This window comes from Canis aureus, chromosome 11 (genome assembly GCF_053574225.1).
Source record: "Canis aureus isolate CA01 chromosome 11, VMU_Caureus_v.1.0, whole genome shotgun sequence".
In the NCBI taxonomy this organism is placed as follows: Eukaryota; Metazoa; Chordata; class Mammalia; order Carnivora; family Canidae; genus Canis; species Canis aureus.
Window position 1 is genome coordinate 19,606,448 of NC_135621.1, and position 12,049 is coordinate 19,618,496.

General features: G+C 45.4%; 1 protein-coding gene across 13 annotated transcripts in view; it reads right to left on the minus strand.

Moving 5' to 3' along the window:
• PPP6R2 (protein phosphatase 6 regulatory subunit 2) overlaps window positions 1–12,049 on the minus strand; it is an 83,694-nt gene that overhangs the window by 38,607 nt on the left and 33,038 nt on the right. For 12 of the 13 annotated variants that reach the window (XM_077913972.1, XM_077913966.1, XM_077913973.1 and 9 more), the window contains one exon: window positions 2,258–2,500. In XM_077913972.1, the coding sequence (XP_077770098.1) occupies window positions 2,258–2,484 (227 nt within the window). In that variant the 5' untranslated portion in view covers window positions 2,485–2,500. Of the gene's footprint in view, window positions 1–2,257; window positions 2,501–12,049 lie in introns of those variants that run through there. The other variant, XM_077913977.1, reaches the window with a different exon arrangement.

Consider the following 12,049-nt stretch of genomic DNA (forward strand, 5'->3'; position numbering starts at 1 on the left):
CATCCTCCACCTTTGGGAAGAGTCTCCCCATCACCCAGCCTGCAGTCATGCTGCCTGAAGCAACTAGTTAGACTGCTCAGAGCCCTCTCCTCAAAGGCATGAAGGCCAGGCCAGCAAGGTGGGCAGTAGCCCCGAGTGGAGCAGCACAGAGGGTGGTTCCGGTAAATCAAGTCCGTACTCACTCACTCACTCACATAGTCCGCGGTGGCTTTTACACCTGCACAGCAGAGTTGAGGAACCACCACACATCCACTGGCCTGCAAAGCCTGCAGGATTTCCTGCCTGACCTTTCAGAGACAGTGTGCTGACTCCTGGTCTACATACCTGCTGTATCCTCCCCATCTTTAAAGATTTTATTTATTTATGTATTTATTTATTTGAGAGACAGCATAAGCAGGGGAAGAGCAGAGAGCCCAATGCAGGGCTCGATCCGAGGACCCTGGGGATCATGACCTGAGCCGAAGGTAGATGCTCAACCAACTGAGCGCCCCTTAAAAATAATCTTGACTCTACTTCTTTCTTGTCTACCTCATCTATCCATCCATCCTATTCCTTTTCTCAAAAAGGAATCTTTGATTTACCTTTAATTAAAATCAAATTAATTTTTTAAATTAACATTTTTAATTTGTGATATGCATGCATGCAGTTCAATGGGGCTCATGAAGAGGGGCAGCCTCTTGCCTCCTGTGTCCTTGCTCAGCTCATGTTCATCCTCAGCTCTGTGGTTACCTTCACGTTTCTAAGTAAATACAGATGTACTTCTTCATTTGTCACCGTCCCATGTGACAGACCAACCTCTTACGATGGGAGATGAAGACAGAGCTCTCCTGTCATCTGGCCCTCACCCTCACTCTGTAAAATCTCACACTTCTTAGTCAAACCCAGGGCCTATGCTTACCTCGTGTGAACATGCAGACACCGTCCACAGCCGAGCTGAGCGGTTCGCTCCGCTTACATCTACTTACTTATGTGAGTCCCTCCGAGGTGAAGTTCTTTCACTGCTGGGTTTGCATGGCCTCGTGTTCATCCACTACTACTTTATCCCAAACTGTCTGACAATGAACACGAACCTCTCCTAGCTCTGAAGCCACTCTGGGATCCCCTCTGCCCAGATCCAGAACTTCTCCCACCCCAGCTCCCTGTCCTGTCACCAATGCTTTTCTATGCAGGGAGACGACGTAAGTTATCACCAAACAGGACACATTTGGAGTGAGAGGGTAAAAGGGATGAGGGCCATCCACAGTGATGCTGAGACAAGGGGCAGTGACCAGGCATGTCCGGTGCACAACGCCTTCTATCTGACCTTTCACCATGGCCCTAACCCACAGGCTCCTCCACCAACAAGCTCCCACCTCCATCTAAGGCTCTCTTCTGGCAGCATCGACACGGCCTCCCGGGGAGAGGTCGTGAGCGACCCCCGTAAATGGGTGTCCCTAAATCAACTGTCCCCTGCCACAGGCACTTCTCATCGCCCTCTCTGGCTTTCTTTTCCTTCTAAGACAAAGGTCAACGAAGGCTTCTGTAAAGACGTAGAGAGTAAATATTTTAGACAGTCTATGTTGTAACTCTGCCCTTGTAATCACCGAAGGCTGAGTGTGGCTACCTTCCAACAAGACTTATTCGTGGGCAAGTGAAATTTGAATCGGATATCAATTTCGTGGGTAACAAAGCATTACTCCTTTGATTTTTTACAATCATTTAAAAACATGAAACTATTCTTAGCCTGCATACCACACAAAGATAGGACTTGACCTGTGGGCCATCGTCAGCCAGCCCTGTTCTAAGACTTGACCACCGCAGTCTGGCACTCAATGGACACAGGAGCACCTAAGGGCTGCCCTGTGTGCCCCTGTTCCTGTGTCACTGGTCCCAGGCGCCGCTGTCCCCCTCGTTCATACTCTGTCCTCATCCCAAGTCCCAGCCACATCACCACTTCCCTTCTGTCACGTCCTAACATCCTAGCCAATTGATGAATGGAACATTTCAGGAAAAACTGTGAGAATGGTCAGTACCACTGATGACATGGCCTGTTTCCTCTGATCCCAATACCCCACAATGAGGCAGTTCCCATGGCCAAGAGGTCAGATGCTGCCCATCCCTCCTGATAGGCCACGTCCCCAGGCTGGGGCCTGCTTCCCACTGGGGTGCAGCGGGAATTCCTGCCAGAAGCCCTGGCTCTAGCCGTCCTCAAGCAGCACCCAGCACCTCCCTGCAGCCCTGCCCAGCTCTGGGCCCCGGTCACAGCCTCAGTACATACTTGAAGCGGACCTTCTCGTCCATGTCCAGGGGCGGGTCCTGTGTAATGAGGCTCACCAGCTCCTCCATACACTGTTGCCTGCAGAGGAAGCCCAGCAGTTTCTGGTTCTGAGCCTTGCACTCCTGCAGGATATCATCTTCATCCATCAACTCTCGCAGTGTCACATCCTCCCTGTCCAGCAGCTTGTCAACATGGGACGTGGTATTCAAGTCAAACTTCCAGAACATGATGACGGCCACGAAGCTGCAAGCAAAGATATGAGGGGTCACTTCTCCCACCATCAGCAAGTCTACACCAAAGTCCAGGAAGTCCATCCCCAGCCCATGCAGTGCTGGAGGCTGTTCTCCCGAGGAACGGTCTCGACAGATCTCTCCAGGTCTGGCTCCAAAACTCGCAGGGACTTCCCAGCTCCTCCGCAGTGCAGGACCTGTGCCTTCTCTCAGTTCCCTCTGCCTGACCCACCTTGCCTGCTCTCCTTTCCCATCATGCTGGACCCACCTCCAGGGTTCTCACTGGCTCCCTGGCTCCCATGTCTTCCACATGTCAGCACTGGGGATGCATCTCCACCCCGAGCAATGTAACAACTCTACAACACTCCCTCTCAGGGTCTAACCCCATCTGAGTGAACACGAGGCATCTCTCCCCCAGTGTCTCTGTAGTGCACATTCTCTATAGAGTGTGTCTGACATCTTAAGAAACCTCTCTGGCCAGGGACAGACTGTCCCTCCCAGAATTAGCCAATCCTTATAAACAGCTAAGGGCCCAGGCGGAGCACTGCTATGACCTGCAAACTAATCCATCCAAAGCAGCTCCTCTCTGGGCCCACACATCCCAGGAAACAATCTTCTTCTGCCTTTAATCGTCCCAGGGCCACCCCTACAGCTTAGAGCCCACCAAATTAATCAAACCAGCTGGCCCTAAACTGTCCACCTGCCCTGCCTCATCTTTCCCATGGAAATCCCAATAAAGGTCATGGTTTAAGTGTTCCCCCACCCCTGTCTTCTGCCTCCTGACCCCCCTGGGACTTCCCTGTGGGGCCCTGTGAGAGGGGTTCCACCACTGTCAGTGTTACAAACTTAGTTTTCCTGAGCCTCCCATGTCTACTCTCCTGCCCACACCTGATGGACCGTCTCATAGAAGAACACAAATCCTCTTAACAACCCCAATCTAAGCAAGTCAAACTCCTGATGGCTCACCCTCAGCAACCTGGTCCCCCTTCACTGTTCCCATCTCCAAATGACCCAGCTTATCCCTTAAGCCAGGACCCCTCACATGCACAACCCTAGAAACCACTATTCCCCCAGCCTTCCCTGTGTCTCACACACACCACCCACTCCAGGCTCTTGCAGTCTTCACCTGGACTATACAAGGTTTATTATGCTAGGTGTGTCTTATAGCGCAGGCTCCCAGGGCCCAGACTGCTTGCAACAAAATTTTCACTGTTTGATTCAAAATAAGGATGATAAAGCCTATATCCTTAACAAAGTAAAACCTACATATACTTTGAGATTATGAAATCTCTTCAATGTCACACCAACTGTTATCTGCAAAATTGTGGGAATGGGAGATGGGATTTATCTTCTCTAGTAAGTTTATTTAGAAGAGTAAAGACCCCACACAATGTAGAAGCCCCGATTTGTCTGCATGTAAAGCCAATCTGCTCTAGGAGCCCCTGACACAGGCTCCTTGGTTATCCAGCCAGCCCCCGTTCCCCCACCCCTTGGCAGCCTCTTGCCTTTGCGCGTCAAACTCATTTCTTTAAAACACAGACATCTTCAGGTTCCTCTCATCTCAGCTTCCAAACCAATGCTGGCTCCACATGCCTACCACTCACCAGGCTGCTTTTTGCAACACTCGCCCAGGCCCTCTGGCAGCTTCCTGCTATCTCCACAAGGACGATGTCTTTCTTCTTCTTTTTTTTTTTTTTCGATGTCTTTCTTCTGAAACAAAGTGCACTTTCCTACCTTTATCCTTCTGCATAGGCTCTTGTGCTCAGTCGCACCTATGACATAATCCCACTCACCTTGCCAGACTGAGCTAAGGAACAGCACAGCCCGAGTTTCCCGATAACCAGCACCTGTACACACTGTCAGTGGGCCTTTGACTGGCAGTGCAAAGGACTCCACGCTCTGATACCACACTCAGTTACCACCCTCTGGGTTCCAAGATCTTCCTATGTCTCTTGTGAAGAGTGTGGATGGATACTGTGAGTGGTAGCAACATACTTGGGGAGAGCAGAAATTATCATCAGAAATAATTTCAGGATAAAATGGCAGTCTCTCCTAAATGCCCTGCAGAACAACAAACTCTCAACACACAATCCAGGCAAAGAGAGGAACTAGAGAGAGACTCCCATCTTGCCAAGACTTTCTTCCAAACAAGAACTTACAAGAAAGAGGTAACTAGAGGTAGCTTTTGTGTGTCCTGCTCTCAGCCACAGAGTGGGTGAGTGGATGGGAAGACCATAAGATCCCATCAACTATATGGGACAAGTTTTTCTAGCAGGATCCTAAAAAAGGACTGGATTAAATCAAACAAAGACCAAAAAGGAGAGAAGGAAGAGGGGTAGGAGGAGAAACAAGCAACAAAAACAAAGGGAACAAATGAAAAAAAATGGCAAGAGAGCAAACAAACTTAACCACGTCAATAAGTACAATAAATGCAAATGAATAATTTCAACTAAAGACAAATCAAAAAATAAATAAAGACAGAAATGGCCCAGATTTTAAAAAACAAAAATAAATTACATGCTAAATATTAAATCCTTACATTAAATTTAAAGATACAAAGGGACGCCTGGGCGGCTCGTGGTCGAGCGTCTGCCTTCAGCTCAGGTCATAATCCTGGAGTCCTGGGATCGAGTCCCACATTGAGCTCCCTGCAGGGAGCCTGCTTCTCCCTCTGCCTGTGTCTCTGCTTCTCTCGCTGTGTCTCTCGTGAATAAATAAAATCTTTAAATAAATAAATTTAAAGATACAGAGGCACCTGGGTGGCTCTGTCGATTAAGCATCCAACTCTTGATTTCGGCTCAGGTCATGATCTCAGGGTCATGAGACTGAGCCCTGTACTGGTCTCCCTGCTGGGTGTGGGCCTGCTTAAGATTCTCCCTCTCCCTCTGCCCTTCCTTCTCCCTTTCTCACTCTCTCAAATAAATAAATAAATAAATAAATAAATAGATGTTGTTTAAAAAATTAAATAAAGATAACAGGTTAAATGTTAAAAATAAAAGTTAAATGGAACAGCATGCACCATGCTAACACTAATCATCAGACAGATGGAGTGGTTGCGTTAATACTGGTCTATCATTTTCCTTCCTTGCAATTTCGTCTGCTTTGCAAATCAGGGTTAACTCTGCATTCATGAGATATCCTGAGTAACAGTCCCTCTTCTCCATTTACGGAGTTCATATAAAACTGGTATTACGTCTTCCGAAAACATTCAACAGAGTTCACCAGTGAAGCTGAAGGGCTAAAATTTTCTTTGGTGATATTATAAGTTATTAATTCCATTTCAATAATAAGTATTTTCTATTTCTACTTGTTTTCACTCTGATAATTTGCACTGCTGAAGGGATTTTATCATTTTACCAAAACTAACTAAATTATTGGCATAAAGTTGTTCATAACATCATTGCATCATTCTTTCAACATCAAGGAGGACCTGTACTAACACCCTTCCTTCATTCTTATGCATTAGTAATGTCTGTCGTCCTTTTTTTCTTCATTAGTGCAAATAAAGGTTTATCAATTTTACTCATCTTTTTGAGGAACCAAATTTTGGCTTTTTCCCCCCTCAATTATTAGTGCATATTCTATTTCATTGACTTCCTTTGTTCTCTTTGTAATTTCCTTCCTATTACACACTTTGGGTTTAATTTGTTTTTTTTTTTTCCCCAGCTTCTTAAGTTGTTAGATCACTGGTTTCTAGACCCTTCCCCTTTTCTAGTAGGAGCATTAAAGCTACAAATCTGCCATCAAGTGCTGCTTTGGCTGCACCCCACAGCTTTTCATGTTTCCGTTTTTACTGAATTCAAGTATAATGATTAATTTTTCAATTATTTCGGGATTTTCTAAATGTGTTTTTTTTTAAGATCTAATTGGCTTTATTAAATGATCCGTGAATCAGGCAGCATCTCATCCCCCAAGCAGAGGGTATTCCCATTTCTGTTATTTATATATAATTTTTGTTGTGGTCAGAGAGTAGGCTTATATGATTTCATTCCTTTTAAGTTTACTGATATTTGTTTTATGGCCTAGCACAGGGGTCAACAAATTATTTCTGTAAAAAGCTAAAAAGACATAAATAGACCAGATTTTTACACAGGATCCTAATTATTTTCAGCTTTGTAGGCCACACAGGGTCTCTGTTGTACATTCTTTTCTCTCTGTTTTTTAAGATTTTATTTATTTATTCATGAGAGAGAGAGAGAGAGACAGGCAGGAAGAGGGAGAAGCAAGCAGGCTCCCTGCAAGGAGCCCGATGTGGGACTCTATCCTGGACCCAGGCAACACACCCTGAGCCGAAGGCAGATCCTCAACCACTGAGCCACCCAAGTGCCCCTCTTTTCTTTTTCTTAACAATCCTTTAAAAACATAAAAACCCTTCTTCTACAAGCTGTACAGCAATAAGCAGTGAGCTAGATTTCCCCACAGGCTTAATTTTGCTAACCAATGACCTTGCATATGACATGGTCCATCTTGGTGAATGTGGCATATGCACCAGAAAAGCCTTTATTCTGTTGCTGTTGGGTGGGTCAGTTAAATCAAGCTGATTGATAATGTTAATCAAGTCTCCTACAACCTCATAGATTTTGTGTCTACTTGTTTTGTCAATAAGAGAGGAGGGTTGCAGTCTTCAACTTTATGGATCTACTTATTTCTCCTTTTGATTCTGTAAGTTTTTGGTTCACGTATTTTGAATTTCCTTTATCATGTGGATGTATATTTAGGATTGTTCTATCTTCTTTTTAAATTTTTTTAAATTTTTATTTATTTATGATAGTCACAGAGAGAGAAAGAGAGAGAGGCAGAGACATAGGCAGAGGGAGAAGCAGGCTCCATGCACCGGAAGCCGGATGTGGGATTCGATCCCAGGTCTCCAGGATCGCGCCCTGGGCCAAAGGCAGGCGCCAAACCGCTGCGCCACCCAGAGATCCCTGTTCTATCTTCTTGATGAATTTCCTCTTTGATCATTTTGAAATGTCCCTCATTACTACTGGCAAAATACCATGTCTTAAGTCTGCTTTGTCTAACATCAATACAGCACACTCTTCCTCTGGTTCATGTTTGGTTATTATCCTTCACCATCCTTTCACTATCAACCTATTTGTGTCTTTATACTTAGTGTTCCTTTAATGTAAACATGTAAACAGTGTATGACTGATTGGTCTCACTTTTATTTAGTCTGTTATTCTCTGTTCTTTAAGATTTATTTATTTTAGAGAGAGTGTGTACAGGGGGGTGGAGAGGCAGGAAAGGGAAAGAGAAGAGAATCCTCAAGCAGACTCCTCACTGAGTGCAGAGCCCAATGTGGGGCTCGATCCTAGGACCCTGTTATTTTCTTTTTTTAAAAAAAGATTTTATTTATTCATTCATGAGAAACAGAGAGAGCAGCAGAGACACGCAGAGGGAGAAGAAACAGGGTCCATGTGGGAGCCCAATGTGCGACTTGATCCCAGGACCCCAGGATCATGCCCTGAGCCAAAGGCAGATGCTCAACCACTGAGCCACCCAGGCACCCCCGTCTTGCAGATTTTTAAAATACAAACTGACATGCTAATACTAAAATGTATATGGAAATTAGAAAAACAAAATAAAACCTAGAATAGCCAAAGAAATTTTGAAAAGGAATTACAGGGACGCCTGGGTGGCTCAGCAATTTGGCACCTGCCTTCGGCTCAGGGCATGACCCCGGGGTCCCGGGATCGAGTCTCACGTTGGGCTCCCTGCATGGAGCCTGCTTCTCCCTCTGCCTGTGTCTCTGTGTCTGTGCCTCTCATGAATAAATAAATAAAATCTTAAAAACAAATTTTAATTGCACACTTAAGTGGATGAATTCTCTCAATAAAGTTGTTAATGGGGTGCCTGGGGGGCTCAGTAAGTAAAGCGTGTACCTTTGGCTCAAGGCATGATCCTAAAATAGCCAAACTGTGGAAGGAGCCTCGGTGTCCATTGAAAGATGAATGGATAAAGAAGATGTGGTTTATGTATACAATGGAATATCACTCAGCCATTAGAAACGACAAATACGGGGATCCCTGGGTGGCGCAGCGGTTTGGCGCCTGCCTTTGGCCCAGGGCGCGACCCTGGAGACCCGGGATCGAATCCCACGTCGGGCTCCCGGTGCATGGAGCCTGCTTCTCCCTCTGCCTGTGTCTCTGCCTCTCTCTCTCTCACTGTGTGCCTATCATAAATAAATAAAAAAATTAAAGAAAAAAAAAAAAAAAGAAACGACAAATACCCACCATTTGCTTCAACGTGGATGGAACTGGAGGGTATTATGCTGAGTGAAGTAAGTCAATCAGAGAAGGACAAACATTGTATGTTCTCATTTATTTGGGGAATATAAATAATAGTGAAAGGGAATATAAGGGAAGGGAGAAGAAATGTGTGGGAAATATCAGAAAGGGAGACAGAACATAAAGACTCCTAACTCTGGGAAACGAACTAGGGGTGATGGAAGGGGAGGAGGGCAGGGGGTGAGGGTGAATGGGTGACGGGCACTGAGGGGGGCACGTGATGGGATGAGCACTGGGTGTTATTCTGTATGTTGGTAAATTGAACACCAATAAAAAATAAATTATTAAAAAAAAAAAAAAGAAACCGACCTCCAAAAAAAAAAAAAAAAAAGGCATGATCCTGAGGTCCTGTGATGGAGCTCTGCATCGGGGCTCCCTGCGAAGAGTTAGAGGAGTTACGAGCAGTCTGCTTGAGATCCTCTCCCTCTGCTCTGCTCCTCCCTCCCGACTCATGCACACACGCTCTCTCACAGATACGTAAATCTTAAAAAAAGAAAGTAATCCTATGTGTTTGAAACTAAATAACATATCCCCAGTAAAACCCTTAAGGTAAAAAAGGGACTAAGCAGCATGTATAATGGAATAATGATGAAAATATTTCAGGTCCAGATTTGTAAGACAAAGCTATAAGTAGTACTTTAGGAAAGAATATACAGTTTTAAATACATTTGCCAGAAAATAAGAATCTTTAAAACTAAATAAACTAGGTAACTAATTTAAGAAATTAGACAAGAAAAAACAAAGTACAATAGCCTGAATCAGTGAAATAGAACATTTTAAAAGTGAGGTCAACTAAAACTTTTTGAAAAAATACTTAAGTATTCTCACTGCACAACTGCAGGACTGGCCAGGTCATCGCAGAGGTGTCACACACTCCCACTAGGAGGGAAGACAGGCAGACGCTCCATGGCACCCAGGACGGCACTCCGTGAAACCATGTGCGTCCCCAGCAGCCCCGGAATCCCCCTACCTCCACATCCCAAGAAATGACAGGGCCCTGTACAAGCAGGAGGCAGTAGAGCAGGAAGCAAACACGGGGGATCGCACACTGTTAGACTGCAAATGAGAGGGACACATGGCAACGTGGATGAATCCTAAAAGGATGGGGCTAAATGAAAAAACCTAAGAAACAGATCAAGGCCATAATATGATCCACGCACTTAATTTAAAATGCGTGCACTCCTGACAACATGCATTCACAGGACACAGACACAGGACAGGGTATAGTGAACACATCACAGTGACTGCCCTATAGGGAGGGATGGGGTCCAAGGAAACAAGATGCCAGCTGAGGAAGTGAACCCAGGAGCACATCCCCAGAGAGGGGGAAAGGAATGAGAAGCCGTCAGAGCAGCTCCATGGAAGCTGCAGGCTGTTCCCTCACCAGGTCCAGCGGCGGGCAGGAATGGTCAGAGGTTGTTCAGCATGTTCCCCAAAAACCAGGAGCCACAGAGGTTCCAGGTTAAATTTCCACCTCGTCACTGTTCTAAGTGGCTAGGGCTTATGCTTGTTTTTGCTTGTTGTTTTCTCATTTTTTAACTTATTTGGGGAAATCTCACACATAGCTAACTTTAGAATAGGAAACAAGGGACGCTTGGGTGGCTCAGCGGTTGAGCGTCTGCCTTTGGCCCAGGGCGTGATCCTAGAGTCCTGGGATCGAGTCCCGCGTCAGACTCCCTCCCTGCATGGAGCCTGTTTCTCCCTCTGCCTGTGTCTCTGCCTCTGTGTTTCTCATGAATAAATAAATAAAATCTTAAAAAACAAAAACAAAAACAAACACAAAAAAAACAGGACAATGAACCCTCCCATGCCATTCCCTCAACATGGATCAATTCAGGCCCATCTCTTCCCTGGATTGTCTCCTACTCGGTCCACCTGCAAGTTCCCCAGACATTCTTCATTTCACTGCCCTGGCTAGTGAAAAATCTGTCCAGTATTATTTACTTTGCCATTAAGTCTGTCCAGGTATCTTGCAAGTCTCCTGCACGGAGCAGCACAGGCAGTGTCTCGCTGGCAGAACCACACAGATGCACTGAGGTACCCCCACTGCACCCTCAACCACTGATCGGGGGCTGTCGATGCCACCTGTGTGATGCCAACAAAGCAAACACAGACCTGGGTCTGTACACGTGAGCCCACAGACCACAGGTTCCTTTGGGGTAGGGAGAGGTCATAGGTCTGATGTATTCTATCACAGACTAAACACAGAACAAACCTTGTACAAAAAATAAAACCAAAACTAAACCCAAATCATATTACCCACTTACTCTTAGCTTATAATTTGAAACAATAAGCTAATTTAACGTCCACCTATTTACTCCTAAATTATAAAACAGGAAGTTTAGTAAGGACATCTATCCTGCACATTCAAGGGCTTCTGAGAACCCACCCCATTTACAGAATCAAGTGTACCATCTATTCACTAAACCAAGTCCAAGGGACCCGTCTGTAAAAGCCGGCCCAGCTCAATAGTTTACAAGACACTGTGATTTTTCAGGCCGGTAAATTTTTTTAATTTAGAAAACCAACAGAGGGGGATCCCTGGGTGGCACAGCGGTTTAGCGCCTGCCTTTGGCCCAGGGCGCGATCCTGGAGACCTGGGATCGAGTCCCACATTGGGCTCCTGGTGCATGGAGCCTGCTTCTTTCTCCCTCTCCCTCTGCCTATGTCTCTGCCTCTCTCTCTCTATCATAAATAAATAAAAATTTAAAAAAAAAAGAAAAAAGAAAACCAACAGAGGATTGCCAACTTTTCAACTTGGCCAAACTAGGAAGAGGGAAGGAAGAGACAAAAGACACAAAGCAGGAAAGGATGAACTAATATCACCCATATTTACGTTAATTTCAGGAACCAATGACTTTTTATCTCAAAAAAAAAAAAGAAAGCCATAATCTCAGGATTAAGAATAACATTTCACTTAGAAAAAATAAGAGTTTGAGGGGATCCCTGGGTAGCTCAGCGGTTTGGCGCCTGCCTTTGGCCCAGGGCGCGATCCTGGAGTCCTGGGATCGAGTCCCACGTCGGGCTCCTGGCATGGAGCCTGCTTCTCCTTCCTCCTGTGTCTCTGCCTCTCTCTCTCTCTATCATAAATAAATAAATAAGTAAGTAAGTAAGTAAGTAAATAAATAAATAAATAAATCTTAAAAAAAAAAAAAATAAGAGTTTGGGATGCCTGGGTGGCTCAGCAGTTGGGCATCTGCCTTCGGCCCAGGGCGCAATCCTGGAGTCCCTGGAATCGAGTCCCACATCGGGCTCCCCACATGGAGCCTGCTTCT